At 46.4% G+C, this 20,588-nt stretch overlaps 1 protein-coding gene across 1 annotated transcript in view; it reads left to right on the top strand.

The window, feature by feature from the left end:
* F5 (coagulation factor V) overlaps nucleotides 1–19,545 on the top strand; it is a 62,092-nt gene extending 42,547 nt beyond the window's left edge. Inside the window, exons 14-25 of the mRNA XM_059675491.1 lie at nucleotides 1,727–1,901; nucleotides 2,744–2,980; nucleotides 4,072–4,282; nucleotides 5,437–5,616; nucleotides 7,441–7,557; nucleotides 8,397–8,468; nucleotides 9,400–9,500; nucleotides 10,202–10,357; nucleotides 12,492–12,636; nucleotides 13,901–14,052; nucleotides 17,038–17,220; nucleotides 18,952–19,545. Of these exons, the coding sequence (XP_059531474.1) occupies nucleotides 1,727–1,901; nucleotides 2,744–2,980; nucleotides 4,072–4,282; nucleotides 5,437–5,616; nucleotides 7,441–7,557; nucleotides 8,397–8,468; nucleotides 9,400–9,500; nucleotides 10,202–10,357; nucleotides 12,492–12,636; nucleotides 13,901–14,052; nucleotides 17,038–17,220; nucleotides 18,952–19,098 (1,876 nt within the window). The 3' untranslated portion in view covers nucleotides 19,099–19,545. The remainder of the gene's footprint in view (nucleotides 1–1,726; nucleotides 1,902–2,743; nucleotides 2,981–4,071; nucleotides 4,283–5,436; nucleotides 5,617–7,440; nucleotides 7,558–8,396; nucleotides 8,469–9,399; nucleotides 9,501–10,201; nucleotides 10,358–12,491; nucleotides 12,637–13,900; nucleotides 14,053–17,037; nucleotides 17,221–18,951) is intronic.
* The last annotated feature ends 1,043 nt before the right edge of the window (nucleotides 19,546–20,588 follow it).

The raw sequence follows: 20,588 nt of genomic DNA, 5'->3' as shown, positions 1-20,588 counted from the left end.
TTGCTATGCCCTAATCCATGCCCACCAGCCAATTAGAGCGACTATATGCAAATTAACCCAACCAAGATGGCAACCGGCAGCCACAGAGCTGGAGCAAGCAGGAGGCTTGGTTGCCCAGGTGATGGAGAAAGCCAAGCTTCCCGCCTACCTTGAGCCAGCTGTGGCCTCCGTTCATGGCAACAAAGTTTCAATTATAGAAGACAAATCCCAGATACCTGCTTTCAGCCAGCCTCCACTGGGAGTTTGGGTAGCTGGGGGTTGTGGCCAGCCTGCAAACAGCCCTCAGCCCCTCACCCAGGCTGGCCAGGCACCCAAGGGGGAACCCCCACCCTGAAGGGGCTGTGGCCAGCCTGCAAACAGCCATCAGCCACTCACCCAGGCTGGCCAGGCACTCTTATATAATAAAAAGGTAATATACAAATTGACCCTAACAGCAGAATGACTGGGAATGACTGGTCACTATGACACACACTGACCACCACGGGGCAGATGCTCAATGTAGGAGCTGCCCCCTGGTGGTCAGTGTGCTTCCATAGGGGGAGCTCTGCTCAGCCACAAGCCAGGCTGATGGCTGCCAGTACAGCGGTGGTGGTGGGAGCCTCTCCTGCCTTCTCAGCAGCACTAAAGATGTCCGACTGCAGTTTAGGCCTGCTCCCCGCTGGCAACTGGACATCCCCTAAGGGCTCCCGGGCTGCCAAAGGGATGTATGACTGCCAGCTTAGGCCCAATCCCCCAGGGAGCGGGCCTAAGCCAGCAGGTGGTCATCCCCCAAGGGGTTCCAGACTGCAAGAGGGCACAGGCCGGGCTGAGGGACCCTCCCAAGTGCACAAATTTTTGTGCACCAGGCCTCTAGTTTTATAATAATAAAGCCACCAACACAAAAGAATTACAATTCTTAAATTGATAACAAACATACCTATAGGATTTGTAGCTGGTTGGAAAAATACAGGTAACTTTATGCTTAGAGTAGGTACTTTAGTTACCCGGGCGCGATTTGCAGACACGACTAGCACTAACCACTGCACAATGAGACTGCTGACTGACTGGCTCACTCAACTCGTGCAGGAATCGCATGCGCCTTCCCCCCCCCCCCCCCGCACTGTGTATCCCTTGGCTCGCCTGCACCGCATTTCCCATCGCCTGACCGACCAACATCCCACACTTCTTCTAACGCCACTTCTTCAAAATAGATTCACCCAGGCCAAAAACCGACTTTTGCGCATGGGCCACGAAATTTCAATCGCACTGTATGTGTGCACCCGCATGTGGTATTTTGTGGAAGAGCCACACTCAAGGGGCCAAAGAGCCGCCTGTGGCTCACGAGCCACAGTTTGCCGACCACTGCTCTGGTGGCAGGTCAGATACTAACAGATAATCACACAAATAAGTGATACATACTTTACTGTATATACTACAGAAATGCTACAATGCTATAGGACTTTACTATATGCACTATAGTACTACTATAGAAATGGAGGAATGCTATACAGAGATTTGACCTAACCTAAAGGCTCATGGGAGGACTTACCTAAGAAATGGTATCTGAACTGGCAGCTGGGTAGCTACTGGTTGTGTCTTTAGTCATTTCTATTTTCATTCATTTGCTCATCAAATATGTGCTCAATATCTTCTCTATGCTGGATGCTATATTCAGAGACCATTTCCTAAATTCTTTGAATGGTCTTTCATTTGTTCTTGTAAACAAATACTGTCATTATCATTTCAGTGACATGGATAACGAAGACACTGATGAGGTTCCAGAGGACACCATATACAAGAAAGTTGTTTTCCGAAAGTACCTGGATGGCACTTTCACCCAACGGGACCCTCGGGGAGAGTCTGAAGAGCATCTTGGCATTCTTGGTCCTGTTATTAGAGCTGAGGTGGATGACGTGATCCAAGTGAGTCATTCCCTCCAGCACCATAGGGTTGTAAAGGCGATGGTGGCAGGAGAGAGCTATGGGTGATTTAGTTATTTTCTTTTTTTAAAATGTATTTTCATTGATTTCAGAGAGGAAGAGAGTGGGAGAGAGAATCATGAATCGGCTGCCTTCAGCACACACCCTAGTGGGGGACCGAGCACACAACCCAGGCATGTGCCCTACTGGGAATCAAACCATGGCATCCTGGTTCATAGGTCAATGCTCAACCACTGAGCCACACTGGCTGGGTGGATTTACTTCTTTTCCAAAATTAATAAATAATGACATTTCTTCTCCAAGACAGTTGCCAAGTATTTGGCAATCCTCGAGAAAAAAAATAATCTTATGATTCTATTTCTCCCTCTGCTAAGCTCCTGCTTATTCTATAAGGACTATTCCGTCTCCCCTAGGAAACTTTTTTTAATTCCCTCCAGCCTTTCTAAACATTCAGCTGAATGGCTCCTCCCAGGCACCTCTCTCTATCCTGTTCACGTGTGATGTACGACACCTTTTGTCCCCAGAGGGTAACTTGAATTCACATGTGCAGTCTCTTCAGCAGCAGGCAGAAAGCTTGCTGTGACAAAAGCCAAGCCTCATGACCTTCAGAACCAGAGCTCCTGTCAGTAGCATGGCCTCTGCTGACAAGGTCAATAACTTTGTTTTGGGCGAGGAGCAAGCATGGCTTGGCATTTCTGGGGGAAGCTGCTTGGGCCCTATCTCGGAGGATGCTAGTAAAGTTAGAGGAAATAATGTACCTAAGTTCCGTGGCAACTGGCATTTTGTTAAGCTTCAGTGTGTTGTGGATCCTTGTTTTTTTCTAGGTTCGTTTTAAAAACTTAGCATCCAGACCGTATTCTCTTCATGCCCACGGGCTTTCCTATGAAAAGTCGTCGGAGGGAAAGACTTATGAAGATGAGTCCTTCAAGTGGTTTCAGGAAGACAATGCTGTTCAGCCCAACAGCAGCTACACCTACGTGTGGCACGCCACCGGGAGAGCGGGGCCGGAGAACCCCGGCTCCGCCTGCCGGGCGTGGGCCTACTACTCAGCAGTGAACACGGTAGGCACAGCCGTCAATGTGCTGTCATTCCCTTAACTTAGAACCCGAGGCTGCTAAATGGAAGGTGAAGATTACTTCTTGTTTTCTTTTGGATGTTTTGTTTTTATTTTTTCAATTGATTTCAGAGAGGGAGAGAGAGATAGAAACATCAATGATGGGAGAGAATCACTGATCGGCTGCCTCCTGCAGGCCCCCTAATGGGGATCGAGCCCACAACCAAGGCATGTGCCCTTGACTGGAATCAAACCTGAGACCCTCTGTCTGCAGGCCGACGCTCTATCCACTGAGCCAAACCAGCTAGGGCTGAAGATTATTTCTTGCTAAATGCTTGTCTTGCTATTTGTGAGGAAGGTGTAAGGATTGTGGCCAACACCCCACACCTACCATAGCAGGGACCTCCCTGCAGACCTACAGAGATGACGGTGAGAGAGAAAGGTGTGCTCAGTGAAGAGGAGTGAAGGTTGCTGAGAGGGCTGGCCCAGTCAGACAGACCACCTTATAGAGGAAGGCATTTATTTGCAATTTCCTGGAGTGAATATGAGCTTTCTCCTCCTCTTTCTCTGTGGAAGAACTACATCATCAAGACCCCTTCCTTCTCGGGCATGGTAGAGAGTGTACCGGCCTCGATTTCAGTTCCTCCCCTGTCACCCACTGTGTGGCCCTGGGCAAATTTCTCGTCCTCTCTTAGCCTCGGTTTCCAAAGTTAAACATGAGATAACAACATACATCACACATAGTTGGTCATATTTGTTTAATAAGTGAATTCTTTTTACCATATAGGATTGTTGTCAGAATTATATAAGTGGCTATAGGCAAAGTATTTAATATAGTAGTAAGTGCTCAATAAATAGTATTTGTTATAGCATCAATATTTTATTATCATTATGATGACGACCATGTCACGATAAACAGCTAAGCAAAGGAAGGGGATAGGAATGCCATAGATGCAGCTTTATGAAGCTACTCATTTGTGCTCCTCACAGTCAGGCCTCTAAGAAGTTTCCCTCTTCCATGCGATCAACGACTGATCGCCGGAAGAGCCGAGAGAGTGCTGGCAGGGTGTGTGCTCCATTCCTCCCGCTGTCTTCCAGGAACGGGACATCCACTCGGGCCTGATAGGCCCCCTTGTGATCTGCCGGAAAGGAACGCTGAACAGGGAGAGCGGAATGCCCATGGACATGAGGGAGTTCATCTTGCTTTTCATGGTCTTTGATGAAAAGAAGAGCTGGTACTATGACAAGAAACACCAAAGTTCCTGGAGACATGGATCCTCAGAAGCAGAACCCTCCCACACGTTCCATGGTATTTTCCTCTGATTCGATCTGATCTGGGAGTCGGGCTGACAGGGACACCTGCCCTTAGGTCTCCAAAGATTAGGCAAGAGATGCTTCTGAGAAACCAGGAGCGACCACGAAGCCAGGTCCCTACACGTCTCGGGGGGCCTGGGGGGCCCAGCAGGTGACACTCCAGGCAAAGAAACTCGAGAGGTTCTGAGAGACAGGCACGGCGCTGCCACGAAACAAACCCAAACCCACAGCAATGAGCCAGTGCGCTTCAGTTAAACATACATTGACGAGGACTTAGCATTATTCTGCAATTTAAGTGCTTAATAGACTGTTTCCTGACCTTTAAAGGAAAATGATGTCTGTAGGAGAAGCAACCACCTGTGCTTTCAGAAATAACAGCTTTAGTATTCAGCAGCTCCCGGTGGCACCAAGCACAGGTGAATAACACAGGCAGCCAAGTGCTCTCAGCTCCTCTCCCTCCAACAGCTCACTGGCTTGGCTCCTGAAATTCCACAGTGGTGCCTTTAATTTTAGAAGAATAAACAACAAGAACAACAACAAAAGCTTCCCTCACTTTAGTCCCAGTTAAATGCGGGGTAGCACTAAGCTTTATCATTGAAATACAGTAGTATTTTTAAGGAGATCTGATGTACCAGGTGCTACACACACACACATAGACCCCACTGAGGGGAGAGTGGCTGCATCTCAGAACCCTGGGCATCCAAGCTGGGAGGGGGCAGAGCAGCTGGCGTGTGAATGAGAGAACTAGCATGAGTCTCTTCGGCTGTGGGTGCTGTAGAGATGAAGTCCGACCTCCTGACTTGGCCTGGTTCTATCTCTGACTTTAGGGGGCCTGAGGGTGGCACTGCACACCCCCTGACTTACTCTCTCTCCTCTAAACACTAGAGTTCCCTTATCTGGCCACATCAGCCTTTTCTATTAGCAGCAAAGGAAACTTCAAACTGTAAATGGAAAGGCTGTGTGGGTGAAGTACAGACAGGAGCCGTGGAAAGTCTGGGGAAGAGACAGAGAAAGTTCTGGGAGAGGAGCTCACCCACCCCCGTTGCAGGCTGATGGAGGAGCTGGTGGAGAGGGAGACCCGCCTAGGCCCTCGCAGCCTCTCTCCTGTGCACACAGATTCTAATGGGTTGCCGTCCTCTGTCCTTTCAGCCATCAACGGGATGATTTACAAGTTGCCTGGCCTGAGGATGTACGAGCAGGAATGGGTGAGGTTGCACCTGCTGAACCTGGGCGGCTCCCGGGACATCCACGTGGTTCACTTTCACGGCCAGACCCTGCTGGAAAACGGCACTCAGCAGCACCAGCTCGGCGTCTGGCCCCTGCTGCCTGGTAAAGATCTGGGCCATGAAAAGAGGTCCTGGCTAAACCACGGCCAGAGGAGGCCACCCAGCGTCCCCAAGTCCTCTCCTCTCCCTGGGCATTTACTGCTGAGGGTGGAGATGGGCTCTGCGTGGATCCCGGCAAAGCCACACCCCAGAGCTGCACTCAGGGTGTAAAAGGCCGGCGAGGGCTCGCACTGCTTGCGGCACCAGCTAACAGTGTGGCCTGACTCCATTTGGCAAAGAAACCATGTTCGGTGCAAGCTCTTCCCAGCCGCTCTGTGCCACGCGGGGTGGGGTGGGGGGGCTTACAGGCAGAATGGCCCCCTCCCCCAGGGCTCAGGCAGCCTACGGGAGCGAGAGGGACGTTTGCCAGGGCTGCAAGGATGGGGGGGGGGTCTTGATTTCTTGAATTCTACTCTATCACCCTGACATCTTTGGGTAAGTAACTATAGGATTCTTCATCTCAAACCAACTCGTGAGGCTCTTTGGAGAAAAAAAAATTTTTTTAATGATTATGAAAGCTAAAGAATAACAGGGGTATTTATAGCTTTTGGTGTGCAAAATAATAATGTTTAAACAAACTAGTCACCTAAAAGGATTCTTATGTGCCAATGCATTGTTTGTAGGTGTGTGTGTGTATGTGTGTGTAGGTATGTGTGTACGTATATGTGTATGTGTGTAGGTGTGTGTGTGTATGTGTGTGTAGGTATGCGTGTGTGAGAAGGCTGATGCCACTGATTCTCCGCTGCAGTGGACACAGGAAACCCAGGAACCAGCTGAGCACTGCCTGGGAAGCTCAGGGAGGCGTCCCGGGCAGGGCTCTGGGTTGGGAGCTGCCCTGTGAGTCAGCCTCAGGAGGAAGCACACGAGTCCCATGGGCCCGTTTTGGCTCAGGGTCTGGAAAGGGAGAGCTCTTGCTTGTTTCAAACGTGCCAGTGACCCACTAATAAAGCCCATTCCATTGAGATCAGGGACAGAGGCGATTGAGTCAGACACACTCCTTACTTGTCACCAGGGAGACCAGGCCAGCCGGCCGCCCAGGAGCCCAGGAGAAGCCCCGAGAGGCTGGGGTGGGCTGGCCGTCTAAACCTCAACCCTAAGGATCTCGTCCCTGAGGGAAAGGCTGGACATCTTTTTAGGGTTCAACGGGGGTGACCATCAGCTTTTCATTTTTACTCACAATCTTGTTTGAGGGGTGTCTATCAGCTTTTCATCTTTACTCACCGCCTGGGAAATGCTCACAGCAGTAGCTGGCAGAACTGAAGTACTAACTGGCAGTAGTAATCGCCAACGCGAGCATGGATAAGCAGAGGTTTCAGAAACTCATTCTTTCCGGGTGTCCTGAAACAAGTTATGCATGCTCTACCCACGTACGTAAACTTTATCAAACATTTGAAATGTGGAGATGTTTCACTTTAAGTTTCTTGTATGAAAAAAAGAAAAGCTAGTGGGATAAAGAGAGGGAAAGGAAAGATGGACAAGTGTTTGAGGCCCAGGGATGGGTCACTCCGGGTTGCTCTGGTCCTTAGGACGGTGAAGCTGTGTTATGTGAATGTTAACCCATAACATTCTGTTCAGATAAATGAAAGCTTTATTTTTTAAGGTTCTGGGTGATTTATTTGTCCGTGTGTGTGTGTGTGTGTGTGTGTGTGTGTGTGTGTGTGTGACCTGTTTGTTACACTTCTAGTCCTGCACAGAAATGAGTGGATAACACTTAAGTTCTATCCTAAAGCTCCCTGGGATGCAGGGATATTAGGATCCTTTGATCGCTGCCAAATAGTAACCTGTTAATCTTTGAGTGTGCAATGTTGTCCTTCACTCTCAATTTTAGGTTCATTTAAAACTCTTGAAATGAAGGCATCAAAACCTGGCTGGTGGCTCCTAAACACGGAGGTCGGAGAAAACCAGATAGCAGGGATGCAAACGCCATTTCTCATCATAGACAGAGGTATCAGCCAAGAGCCGCGGGACCCTTTACGCAGGAGAGTCCTGTTGCTAGAATACTGCTGACCTTTAGACAGGAAACATCCAACTCGGAGCTCTGATATGACAAAGGCACATTCTGTGGCACTGGTGCTTTCGTTCTGGCCGCGGTCTGATTATACTGCAAACATCAGTCATCCAGGAAACTTAAGCCAAATGGTTCGGCCCAAAGGCATTCCTCCCAGTTGGGGAACCAGCATACAGCATCCTCCTTCATGATGTGTGACCCCCTGGAAAGTGCATGTAAGAAATCCTCCAGGCTCCTAGCACAGAGGAGGAAAAGATACGAGGAGCTCAGCAATCCCCAAGAGTCCCTGGACTTGGCATCCCAGGACTCGGGACAAATTTCCATCTGTCTGTCCGGCCGGCCAGCCAGCCAGCATTGATCAAGTACCCATTGAGTGCCAAGCATGGTGTCAACATCCAGATGGTTCAGTGGTTGCATCCCCTTCGCTGGTATTCCTTCCAGGGATGCAATCAGGTTGTCAATAACCCTGAGGGCTAGTACTTAATGCTATAAAGTGGTTTGTTTTAAGATATAAGCAGACAGAAATTGGTTTAAAAACAAATTGCATTTCAGGATTTCAGTTATTTTTCGATAGGGTGTCACTATGTCTATTAAAGTACCAGTCTTGTTAGTACACTTACCATTTTAGGATCAGATGCATTTAAGTCAGTGCTATGCAAGGCAGGTAACAATATCTAATTACTGACCCACCACAAGTATGATCTCTAGCCATGGAGTTAGGCGTTGTTAAATGTACTTTCTAACCAAACATTATTCCTTGTCCTGTTTTTTTGCAGAATGTAAGATGCCACTGGGACTAAGCACAGGCCTCATAGCTGATACCCAGATCAAGGCGTCGGAGTTTGTGGGTAAGCAGCAGCAGCGTAGTCTGTGAGAGGCACCTCCCCCACTGTGCAGGATACAGCCTGCACAACCAGGCATGCCAGCCGGGCCTGGAGAATCTGGGCATTGCTCCTCTCCAGGCTTTCCTCCACCACAACATAGCACAGCAGCTCTATTTGGGGTGCTTCTTGGTACAGGAAGGAGCGCTGTGGCAGGAGCTAAAGCCACTTGGCACCCTTATTGCCGCCACCCCCTCTGGTGCAGGATGTTCCTAAAGAGTCTCTCCCAGGAAAGACCAAGAGCGTGGTCCCTCTCCATAGGCAGTCTGACCTCTCAGCAGAGTGGGCAAGAGGACACAGCTTGCTCTCATGACCATGTGCCCTTTTCCAAGACTCTCCCCACTCATTCCCATTCTGGTTTGGGTCACACATGATGTTCCAGCCAGATTCACGGGGCCTCATTGGGCACGTGTTAGAGTCCCCATTAATAGGACCCTTGGCTGTGCCCACCACTCATCTATTTGAGAAACTTCGTTGATGCCCCACTGTGTGTCAGGAACTCCTCCTAACTGTCCTCACTGCTCAGAGCCCTTCCCAAGATCAAGGGGTCAATTGCAAGGGACCGTGAGGCTCCCATAAGTCCCTCCCATGTCTTCCTAGTAGGCAGGCACACTCAGCAGCGGCCACAGTAATTTGCATAACTGAGAGGAGATAAACACGACCTGTATCCAGGAAAGGGGGTGGGTGGCAGGTGGCAGCTGGCCAAGCACAGACCTGAAGCCAAGCTTTCGTCATCCTGGGCTAAGCCATCCTGAGCGTGTGCCACCTGCCTGGTCTTCTAACTACACAGAAGGCCCTCCGGGATCTGGTTTTCCACTGGGACTGAACTCGCTTGAGAAATTGCTAAGTGTGTGTGTGTGTTTAATTCAGAATACATTTTTTCTTCCTTTGGATTTAGGTTACTGGGAGCCCAAATTAGCAAGATTAAACAATGGTGGATCATATAATGCATGGATGACAGAAAAAACTTCAGAATTTGACTCTAAACCTTGGATCCAGGTATGACATTAATCTGATAAGATTTACTGCTATCTATATACATAAAAGCCTAATATGCAAATTGTCCCCTCTGGAGTTCAACTGGGAAACCGGCAGTTCGATTGCTGGTTATGACATGTGCTGACCACAAGGGGGCGGTGCAGAATGAAGGAAGGCCCAGGCCAGCAGCCGGCAGCCAGGGAAGGAAGGCCCTGGCCAACAGCCAGAAGGCCCCGATAAGCCCTGATTGGCCCTGATCGCCAGCCAGGTCCAGGGACCCTACCCGTGTACAAATTTCATGCACTGGGCCTTTAGTTGTAATAGTAAAAGTGACACTGATTTAATAACTTCTTGTTGCTTCTTTGCAATGTTGTTAGGGGAAATAGCAATTACTAGGTGCCAGGTAATATTCTAAATAGATAACATCCTTAAAATGAACCCTCTGAGATTGGTTCTAATAATATCCCATCTTCCAGATGAAAAAAACTGAGACACAGAGGGGTTAACTAACTTCTCAGCATCAAGCACAGTTTGTTAGTGGTTGACCTGGGATTCAGGTCCTCTGTGCTCAAATACAGACTGCATTTTATTAGTTTGCTAAGTAAAACCTGAGGTGCTGGCTCTTTAGTGCTGAAGAAAGCTGGCTGGTCGCGCAATGAATTGCGGTGGCGTGTGACTTGTGGACACGGACAGTTCTGTTCAGTGGCTTTGCTATGTTGCAGGTGGACATGCAAAGGGAAGTCGTATTCACAGGCATCCAGTCCCAAGGCGCCAAACACTACCTGAAGTCCTACTTCACCACCGAGTTCTGTGTGGCCTACAGCTCCGACCAGACCAACTGGCAGATTTTCAAAGGGAACAGCACAAGGAATGTGATGGTCAGTGTGCACATCTCTTTCAGAGTCTCCAGACCCACCCGATGGTCACTATGACTGTGACCATGACTCTTTGCTTTTGTAAAAGTACTTTTCTAGGCATTGGAAACACGGAGGGCTTTCTAGGGCCTAATGAAGGAAAGTGGTAAAATGATGGGTCTGTACATTACAAATTAAAGGGATACGCCTGACTTCTGAAATTTCAAAACTCCACAAAACTTTTTAAAAATCACTTTATCGCCCTGACCGGTTTGGCTCAGTGGATAAAGCGTCGGCCTGCGGACTGAAGGGCCCTGGGTTTGATTCCGCCCAAGGGCATGTACCTTGGTTGTGGGCACATCCCCAGTAGGAGGTGTGCAGGAGGCAGCTGATCGATGTTTCTCTCTCATCGATGTTTCTAACTCTCTATCCCTCTCCCTTCCTCTCTATAAAAAATCAATAAAATATTTTTTTTTTAAATCACTTTTTCATCAAACGAAATACCCAGACTTTTCAGATTGGCAGATGGTGTATGGCAGCGTAGAGCATCTATCTGATCTGGTGCTTAAGGTTAAAAATATGCCATCAAGAGTTCTGATGTTATTAATTTTTTTCCAATTTTCTATATTCTCCATGACTAACTTTCTATGTTATCACTTAGGTATTTCTAGGATAGATAAGCAAAATCCTAAATGATGGCTCTTACTAATCAGTATCAGAGAGAGCACATAGATTTCAGTGAGAGTCTCTAGCTTAAAGAATTTTACATCTAGATTCATGAGAGATATTGGTATGTAGTAGTTTTATTTTTTCGTACTGTCTTTTCTGGTTTTGATATCAGAGTAATTCTAGCTTCACAAGCTAAATTGGGAAGTGTGCTCTTTTTTCCTATTTTGTGGAGAAGATTGTCTAGAATTGGTGTTAGTTCCTTAACCATTTGGCAGAATTCACCAGTGAAACCATGTGGGCCTGGAGATTTTTCTTCCAGAAGTTTTAAGATTACAAATTAAATTTCTTCAGCAGTTACGGGCTTTTCAAATTATCTGTTTTTTATTGGGTGAGTCGGAATAGTGTTTTTTCAATGAGTGGATCCATTTCCTCTAAATTGCTATATTCATGTCTGGAGTTGCTTGTCCATCCCTTATCACCCTTCTGACGTCTGCAAGGTCAGCGGTGAGACTGCCTGCTCACGTCTGGTGCTGGTCATTTGCGTCTCTTCTCCTTCTGCTTTGTTGGTCTTGTTAGAGATTTGCCTTTTTTAACATCTTTTCAAAGAACTGGCTCTTTGCCTCATTACTCTTTCTGCCGTATTTCTCTTTTCTGTCTTGCTTACTTGGTTGCTTAGTCTGCGCCTACCTCTGTTTCAGCTGGATATCTCATGCTGCTCTGGCAGGGGAAGCGCATGGGGCACGGCCTCCTACTGCCAGGGGGTCCAGCCCAGGTTGCCCACTTGCCAGGGACTCCTCCTCTTTGCTGCTGGTGGGATGAGATGCTCTCCACGGACACTGCAGCGGTGGGATCCTTGGTAGGAGCTGGCCCCCACCTGGCCTTCTGACACACCCCAGTGAGGGCACAGAGGTGGCTCATCGCAGTTTCACGCCCATGGAGGTCAAGGCTCCGCCCTTGGCCTTCGCTGCTGTTCGATGAGGAGAGGCCATAGTCGTTTCTGTGGAGCTGAGCTTGCTGGAGAGCAATGATTGTCTAAAAGAGCCCTGTCGTGCTGGGCTGCCCTCTCTTGGTTCTGAGGCTAGAGAAAGCAGGGTTGTGCTGGGGCTGTTTCTGTCTGTGCTCATTGGTGTTTCCTGGTTGCTGGCTTCTTCTCTTCCAAGTCTGGAGCCCATGACCATGTTGTTCCTAGGGTCCTAGAATTCTAGCCAGTCTGTTGGTCTTGTTAGAGATTTGCCTTTTTTAACATCTTCTCTCCCCCTTCCAGAGCGTTCTCATGGTTTTAGTTGTGCTTAACAGGAGGAATCGGGAAAAGTACATCTGTCCCATATTCCTAAAGTGGGAGCATCCTTCAATATGTTTTAAGACCATATTGATTTAGTTCTGGCCACATGAAAATTTAACATCATCATATTAAATTACACCAACATTTTACTATAAGATCACTTTACAGAGAATTTTTGCATAACTAAGCTTATCTCGTTTCCTCTAGTATTTTGATGGCAACTCCGACGCCTTTACAGTAAAAGAAAATCTGTTTGACCCACCGATTGTGGCAAGATACATTAGGGTCTATCCAACCAGATTCTACCACAGACCTGCCCTGCGCCTGGAGCTGCAAGGCTGTGAGATTAATGGTGAGGAACCAAGATGCGTGACTATCTTACCACCGCTCAGAGAGTCCAGGTCAGGAGGTGCGGGAGAAGGGGAAGGACTTTCAGTTCTCTTCAATCACGTAGGCTCCTGAAGCAATGTTCTGGGAAGCAGAGGTTCCACTCAGGTAAACACTCACGGTGACTCAGCGGGACACAGGTTCTCCCGGGCAGGGGGTGGGTGCCATCGCTGTGAGCAGCGCCTGGATGACATGGTCTCCGCCCTGACCCCCAGGGAGGGTCCCGGCTGAGAATGACCTCCCTCAGCCCATTTCCCAGAGGACTGAGATTCAAACTAGGCCTGGCTCTTCCCAAGTCCTCGCGGACACTCATGTAATAACAGCATCTGGCCACATTCCCGGCATGCGTCAGTATCCAGCGAGTGGTTTTGCAATCTACCTCTGCTTCCCAACTTCCTGAAACCTTAGCCAGGCTCTGTGTTGTTACACATCCTATGTAGGTACCCAAGCCTCTTCTGTGTTAAGCCGCTATTTTTCAGGGGATGTAATGTGACCTCTGGTATAAATAGATGTAGGGGACCACATGTGGCCATAATAAAATTCTACGATGTAGGACAAAGATGTTTGAGAGTCATAATAACTATTCTCCCTCTCTGACTCTTCAAGTGGTGCTTTCCAAAAAATGTTCACTGCAAAACACATACAGAAAGTAATCCCTGCCTTGGGCCTGGGGTAATAGAATAAAGCAGCCGGCCCAGGGCTTGGCTGATCCGACCCCACCTGGCTACTCACGACTAAGGGGAGGGAGAGCCCACTATATAAGCACCTGAAACTCGCTGTGGCAGCCTGCTGGGAAGCCACAGCACCTTCTCTCAGGGTGGAGGGAAGAGCCACGCTCATGGTGGAGAAGGTAGCCGAACCTTGGAACCAGTTTCTTATCCGAGCAGGCAATGTCACATACACTCTTGATATTCATGAGGGATGAGGGATGGGCATTGTGCCAGTGCCCAGGTAGCAGGGGCTTGTACCATCTCCAATGAAATACAGCTTTCCTACAGGCAGCCGCACTCCTTGGAACAGCTCCATAAATCATTGTTTTCCTCCCGTGTGGTGTCTGATGTCAGCAGTAGTTTGGGACAGTCAGCTCTGTTCATCCACACGGTTGATTGTTGTGATGGCTGCTGTTGCTGGCACTCTGAGGAACAGTATTCCTTCCCTCCTCTGCACACAAAATGGGGTACAGGGAGCACTGGTGGTGCGTACTAATCCCATTACTTTTCTCTCACCAGGATGCTCCACCCCACTGGGTGTGGAAAGTGGGAAGATAGAAGACGCGCAAATCACAGCTTCCTCGTTTAAAAAGTCCTGGTGGGGAGATTACTGGGAACCCGCCCGTGCCCGCCTGAATGCCCAGGGCCGGGTGAATGCCTGGCAAGCCAAGGTGAATCTCCCTGTTAACACAGTTCTCTCAGCTTCCAGGAGCCAACAAAGGAACATGGGGGGCCTGGGAAGCCAGACAGCACACCCTGTTTCTGCAGGTTGTGACCCTGGGCCTGAGGACGAGCATACCTGTTAACCTGCAAGCTTTCGCTCTAACGCTGACTCACAGAGAAGTTATCATCATCTTTGCAGTTCTTCGTCGAATCTTAATTTAGCCAGGGGTGGTCAAGGGCCAGGTAATAAATATTCTGGGCTTTGTGAGCCATACATTTCCTGTCAAAACGACTCATCTCTCGTTGTAGCGGGAAAGCAACCATAAACATTATCACGGCTGAGTTCCAATAAAACTTTATTTACAAAAACAGGTGGTAGGTCAGATTTGGCCTTGGGCTGTAGTTTGCAAATCCTCTTTGAGGCAACTTACATTAGCACTAAGTGATTTAGATTTCCAACATCATCTCTTCCTTTCCTCCACCATGCCCCCATTTAGCAATATTTTTCATTTTCTTAAGAGTGCCATTAAAATTCTTTTGTTCCAATTTTTCTGAGAACTTGGTGACATTCCTTTAGACCAAGCATGTCAAACTCAAAGCCACATGCCTTGCCAAAACCGGTTTGGCTCAGTGGATAGAGCGTCACCCTGCGGACTGAAAGGTCCCGGGTTCGATTCCGGTCAAGGGCATGTACCTGGGTTGCAGGCACATCCCCAGTAGGAGATGTGCAGGAGGCAGCTGATTGATGTTTCTCTCTCATCGGTGTTTCTAACTATCTCTCTCCCTCCCTCTCTGTAAAAAAACCAATAAATAAAAAATTTAAAAAATTAAAAAAATAAAAAAGCCACATGCCTCAAGGCATGCGGCCCACCAGCTGCGATTTGAAACGCTTGCTTTAGACAATTGGCCGCATAGTAAAATGGGGCAAAACCAGGAAGTAAAACAGTGATCTAAGTTGGAGAAACAGCTTTTATATTGCCCCTGATATCACCGACAGAGTAATTCAGGTGACAATTTTAGGGTAACTTAATAACTGACTCACTTTTATTGCACTCTTCAACTGACCTGAGACATCAGAATGACATCAGAAATGAGAACAATCCCATCAACCAATTTAATCCAAGTTCCCTGTTTTCTCCCCTCCTAACCCTCCCTTAAGGTGCCCACTGCAATTCCCTGGACTTGCTAGGGATTGCCACTTCCTGTCCTTAAATTAGGTCACCAGAGACGGTGGTGGAGTGACTAGAAGACCTTGGGCCCTGTACAGATAGTTTTGGGAACCAGTATCTAGGCCTTGAAACTCATGTCTGGACCTTCAGAGGGTCACCAGAATGTTAGAACAGCAAGTATCTGATCTGGATTTTTCCTTTCAAATCTCAACACAAAGGAGATGAAATAAATACTTTTGTTTAGACTTCTTGTTCTCCTCAGAAATCCCGTTCTCCCCATAGGCAGCTCAGTGCTCCTTCCTCCAACCCAAACACCTCATTTTGCAATTCTGCAGAGGGGGGAATTGAGACCCAAAAAGATAAAATAATAAAGTCAATAATGTCACATTACATTTATGTAATTTTAAAAAATCATAAAAATAAGAGTAAAAGGTTAAGGAGAGAGAAAAAGAAAGGTGTTTCCCAGATGACACTTTAGATTTGTTCATGGTGCAACCTTGTCCCCCACCCTCCATGGTCCAGCCTTTTAAAAAAACTTGCTCAGAATACAATATGCTCTTAGTCTTTGTGAAATAATAAAGGCTCCAAAGAAGAAATGCTAATTTTAATTTTTAATGCTGTCATTTTAAATCTGGAATTCTAGGTCACAATTATTTGTTTCGCTTAACCTATTAGTATGAAATGCGTTTATAGGGTCTCTTTAGAGAGGATGAAAATCTAAGTGAGACATATATAGGCATGCATTCAACTGGAAGGGTCTCTACCCCTTCTATGCCTAAAAAAAAGTTATGCCTAGAAAACCCCTCTAGCTACCTATATTCTGCTTCACTAATACCACCTTGGTTTGAAGACACTACAATACCACCAAATGCCACTAAAGGGTATAACAGAATTAATAAAAATCATCCAATACAATACTTTTAATCCAATTAATTTTCTCTAGAGATATATAAGGTATATGACTATATACATATGCATGTGTATACATATGTGTATACAGGCATGCGCATATGAGTGATGTTAAGACAAATATATCAATATTCATTATTTCATTATTTCAGATAGATCTAAATGAGGCTATGGGGCTTGATAAATCTCCCAGAATTGAAAATTCATCTCAGATTACTCTAAAACTCAATCTGTCCTCTGATCCTCCTCCTCCACATGCATAGCACTAAGCATGTATCTAGGCATTTTATTTGGCCAGAGGCGGGACAATTACTGTGCATATCAAACCCTAGGTCTAGCTTTATCAAGTCTCTCAGTGTATTTGAAATACCTGAAAAGAAGAAATTGGACTATGTCTCTTATTGGACATTAACAACAGAAAGGAAAGTGGGCTTTTCTAAAATAAAGACAGGATACTATTCCATTCTTTCCCAGGTAACCCTTCAGTAATCAGTAATATCATCATAGCACTTAAACCAACTTGCTTACCAGAATAACACTTAAATATAATTTATCGGTTGAATATTTTTCCCAAGTCAATTTAATTTACTTTTTTATTTAACAAATATTTGATGAACACCAACTGTGTGCAATGCTCTGTGATAAGTGCATAGAAACGAAACTCATCGGTCCCTGTCCTCAGGGACAAAGGGATACAAAGATGGACCCAGATCATGATTGCATATGTGTGAACGACTCCGGAAGAAGTGAGCATACGCGTTGTAGCAACAAACAGAAGAGGGAAGGCTTCGAGGAGTCGTAAGGGATGAGACAGAAAAGAAACCCTTGGAGCTCTGGCATTTCTGAGTAACTTGGTCTAAAAAAAGTGAAGGTTCTGGCATCTGTCTTACCCATGTGTTCTCCTCATCTTCACAGGCAAACAACAACAAGCAGTGGTTACAAATCGATCTGCTCAAAATCAAGAAGATAACTGCGATTGTTACGCAGGGTTGCAAGTCCCTCTCCTCTGAAATGTACGTGAAGAGCTTCGCCGTCCACTACAGTGACCAGGGAGTGGAATGGAAGCCTTACAGGCAGAAATCCTCCATGGTGGACAAGGTACAGGGTGGTATCCGGGCAAAAAGGAAGCCGTTAGAAAACGGTGCTGTGATGAGAATGGTACCTTGCATTTGCAGATAGCTCTTTGCATTGGACAAATACACGCTGGCAGGTCCCCCCTCTAAACCCTAGCTCTGCAGGGAACTGGTCCTGGGACCGGGACCATGCACATTGCCTCCTGCTTTGACTGAGCCCCCTGTGAAGCAGTGAGAACAAAGCTGCAGGGTCTGATGTGAAACATCCTTACCTCTGATCGAGAGAGATGGAGCTTGGGCTGCTGTTGACTTAAACACCTATTTCCCACACTCCTGGAGGCTGGGTCCCAATCAGGGTGCAGGCCCTGTCGGGTTCTGGTAAGAGCCTCTTCCTGTTATGTCCTCACGTGGCCTGCCTTGTTGAGTCCATGCAGAGAGAGCTCCCAGGTCTCCTCCCCCCTTCATTATGTGTATTAATTCCATTTAATTTAATCCTAGTTACCTCCCAAAGGCCCCAACTCCTAATACTACCTCACTTATCTATAATAATAAAAGCATAATATGCTAATTAGACCAGATATCCTTCCGGACCAAGCCAGGGCTGCAGCTGCCAAGGCTGCGAATGCCTACTCTTGCACGAATTTCGTGCATCGAGCCTCTAGTTTTATATAAAGTATCAAAGTTTATATATGAATTTTGGGAGGACACAAACATGCAGTCCATAGAGGGGTCCAGAAACTCTACCACTGCATTAGCGTTGCCTTGAATATGCTTGTTGTTCATGACTGATCACACACCCATGGCCATAACAACCAGCCCTTGGGTTGGCTGTTTCTTTGGTTTGGTTTGGTTTATTTCTCACTGTACCAGGATGTCCTCCTAGCAGAATAAGCATCATTGTCAGAAACAAACTGTGGGTTAGCTTCTGCTGTGTGTGAATCATGGGAAACTTGCTGGGGATGCAAAAAACAAGCAAAAAAAAAACCCCAAAAAAACAAAAACAGAGCAAGGACACAGTTTAGCTGAAACTATAGGGTATATCCAAAAAGGAGGACTATAGACGCATGGTTGCATTTTATTTTAAATATTTTTTAAAATATATTTTATTGATTTTTTACAGAGAGGAAGGGAGAGAGATAGAGAGTTAGAAACATCGATGAGAGAGAAACATCAATCAGCTGCCTCCTGCACATCCCCGCAACCCAGGTACATGCCATTGACCGGAATCGAACCCGGGACCTCTCAGTCCACAGGCCGACGCTCTATCCACTGAGCCAAACCGGTTTTGGCAGCATTTTATTTTAAATATTGGTAAGAGCTAACCATGTATTGGTGCCACTGTCTGTCACTTACTAGGTACTTGTTATATGTTTACAGACTTTTGTTAATTCTTACAACTTCCATAAGGTAAAATTTTATTATCCCCATTTTGCCAACGAGGAATCGAGAATCAGAAAACTTAAGTAACTGGCTCCAAGTCACTCAGTGGCAAAGGGCCTGAAGGCAGAGCTGGGCTTGTAGCTGCTCATACAGCATCAAATGTTTTCTCCTCCTCTACTTCAACTCAGATCACTGGGGAGGTGGAATTCCTAATGAGGCCTGTCTGGAGCGGGATTTCATTGAGGGTCATCTCTGTGTTAATGTTGTCTGTGTTCTTGGATGCCTTCGGTTTGAACAAAAATAATTTTAAAATTAACTGTAAGATTTGTGTACTCATTATACTACCATTAAGGATTTTCTCATCTTTTGCTTTCAGATTTTTGAAGGAAATAGTAATATCAAAGGGCATGTGAAGAACTTTTTCAACCCTCCAATCATTTCCAGGTTTATCCGTATCATTCCGAAAACGTGGAATCAAAGTATTGCCCTTCGCCTGGAGCTCTTCGGCTGTGATATTTACTAGAATTGAATATTCAGAGAGACGGGAAGGACTCTTAAACGTATCAAGCCACTTAGAGTGGGCAATGTATTTTATAGCTATGTTAAATTCTCTATTAGAGAATAAAATTTTATATGTGAAATTTTTATAATGTAACTCCTGGCTACCATTAATTGAGATGATAGCTGGTGTTTTTGCATTAATTTGAATGTAAATGGGAAAATAACAAGAACCAACAAGAAAATGGCTTATCTTTCACAATGATTAAATTTGCTCTATAAAGTAATATTCTATTCAAGTAGTTAACATGCTTCACATAGTTCCTTTAAACCCTGAACATATTAATAAAAAAGATATTAATGTTTAAAACCATACCTGGGTAGCTGTCACTCCTACATTTTTCTTTAAAAAACATAATCTATGGCCCACCCGGCGTGGCTCAGTTGTTGAACATGGATCTATGAACCAGGAAGTCATTCCCCATCATGCCTCGGTTGCGGGCTCAACCCCCCAGTGGGGTTGGTGCAGGAGGCAGCCAATCAATGATTCTCTCTCATCGTTGATGCTTCTATCTCTCCCTCCCTCTCCATTCTTCTCTGAAATCCATAAAAATTATTTTAAAACATACACACTGATTTAAGAGTAAAGGAAACAAATGAGGATTTTTAATGTTGACTTTTGGACAGTGGAGAGAAAAGCAATCTTATCGTGTGAACGAAGAAAGCCTCAAATGTCCTGTCGTACCCACAGGACAGAGATTGTTCTGACCCCCCACGAGGAAAACGCAAGTAAGCATCTTCTCAGCAGCCCCGTTGGCCTATGAATCTGACCTGCTCTCCCTTGAGTTGATGGCACAATGCGGATGTTCGGCATTAGGGGTCATTAAACATAGAACTCGGAACTTTGGCTTCATTCCAGCTGACATTACGTGGCACTGTTTCAAACATAGGCTCACCTAAGGGACAGCTGGTACCCACTGGCCCAGTGCAGCGATGCCAGTCAGTCTGGGGCTCCTGGCCAACTTAATGCTCTGTGGTCACGCTCTTGAAGTTCTTAATAATTTTTTAACAATGAGTCCAACATTTGCAATTTGCAAGAGGTCACTCTACTGTAGAAATGGGCGGGATCTCTTCTTATCTACCGAGGTATAATAGAGGCAAGGAAATCAGGCCGAGTAGCAGTAAGGGGAGAGAGGAGAATGGAGCAGAGATCCAGCCTCATTACCCACTGCATGAAGAGAAAGGGCCACGATGTTTCAACCACCTGCCTGGGGCCACGGCTAGTTCGAGTCAGAGGTGAAACTGGAAACAAGATGAGCAGACTCCCAACCTCTCCTTCAGTCTGGTTTCTGTTCCATAAAATGGAAATGATCATGATAACGATTATGATTCATCCTCCCCAGACAGGTCGACATGAATATTAATATGAATTATTAATTGATATGAAAATCACTTTGGAGATGGATAAAATGTTTGGGTTACATCTGATCTGTGTAGAAATGTTAAAACCGCTTT

This window comes from Myotis daubentonii, chromosome 18, assembly GCF_963259705.1.
Source record: "Myotis daubentonii chromosome 18, mMyoDau2.1, whole genome shotgun sequence".
NCBI lineage: Eukaryota > Metazoa > Chordata > Mammalia > Chiroptera > Vespertilionidae > Myotis > Myotis daubentonii.
The sequence above is the reverse complement of the archived record's forward strand: the minus strand, read 5'-3'. Positions and strand labels throughout refer to the sequence as shown.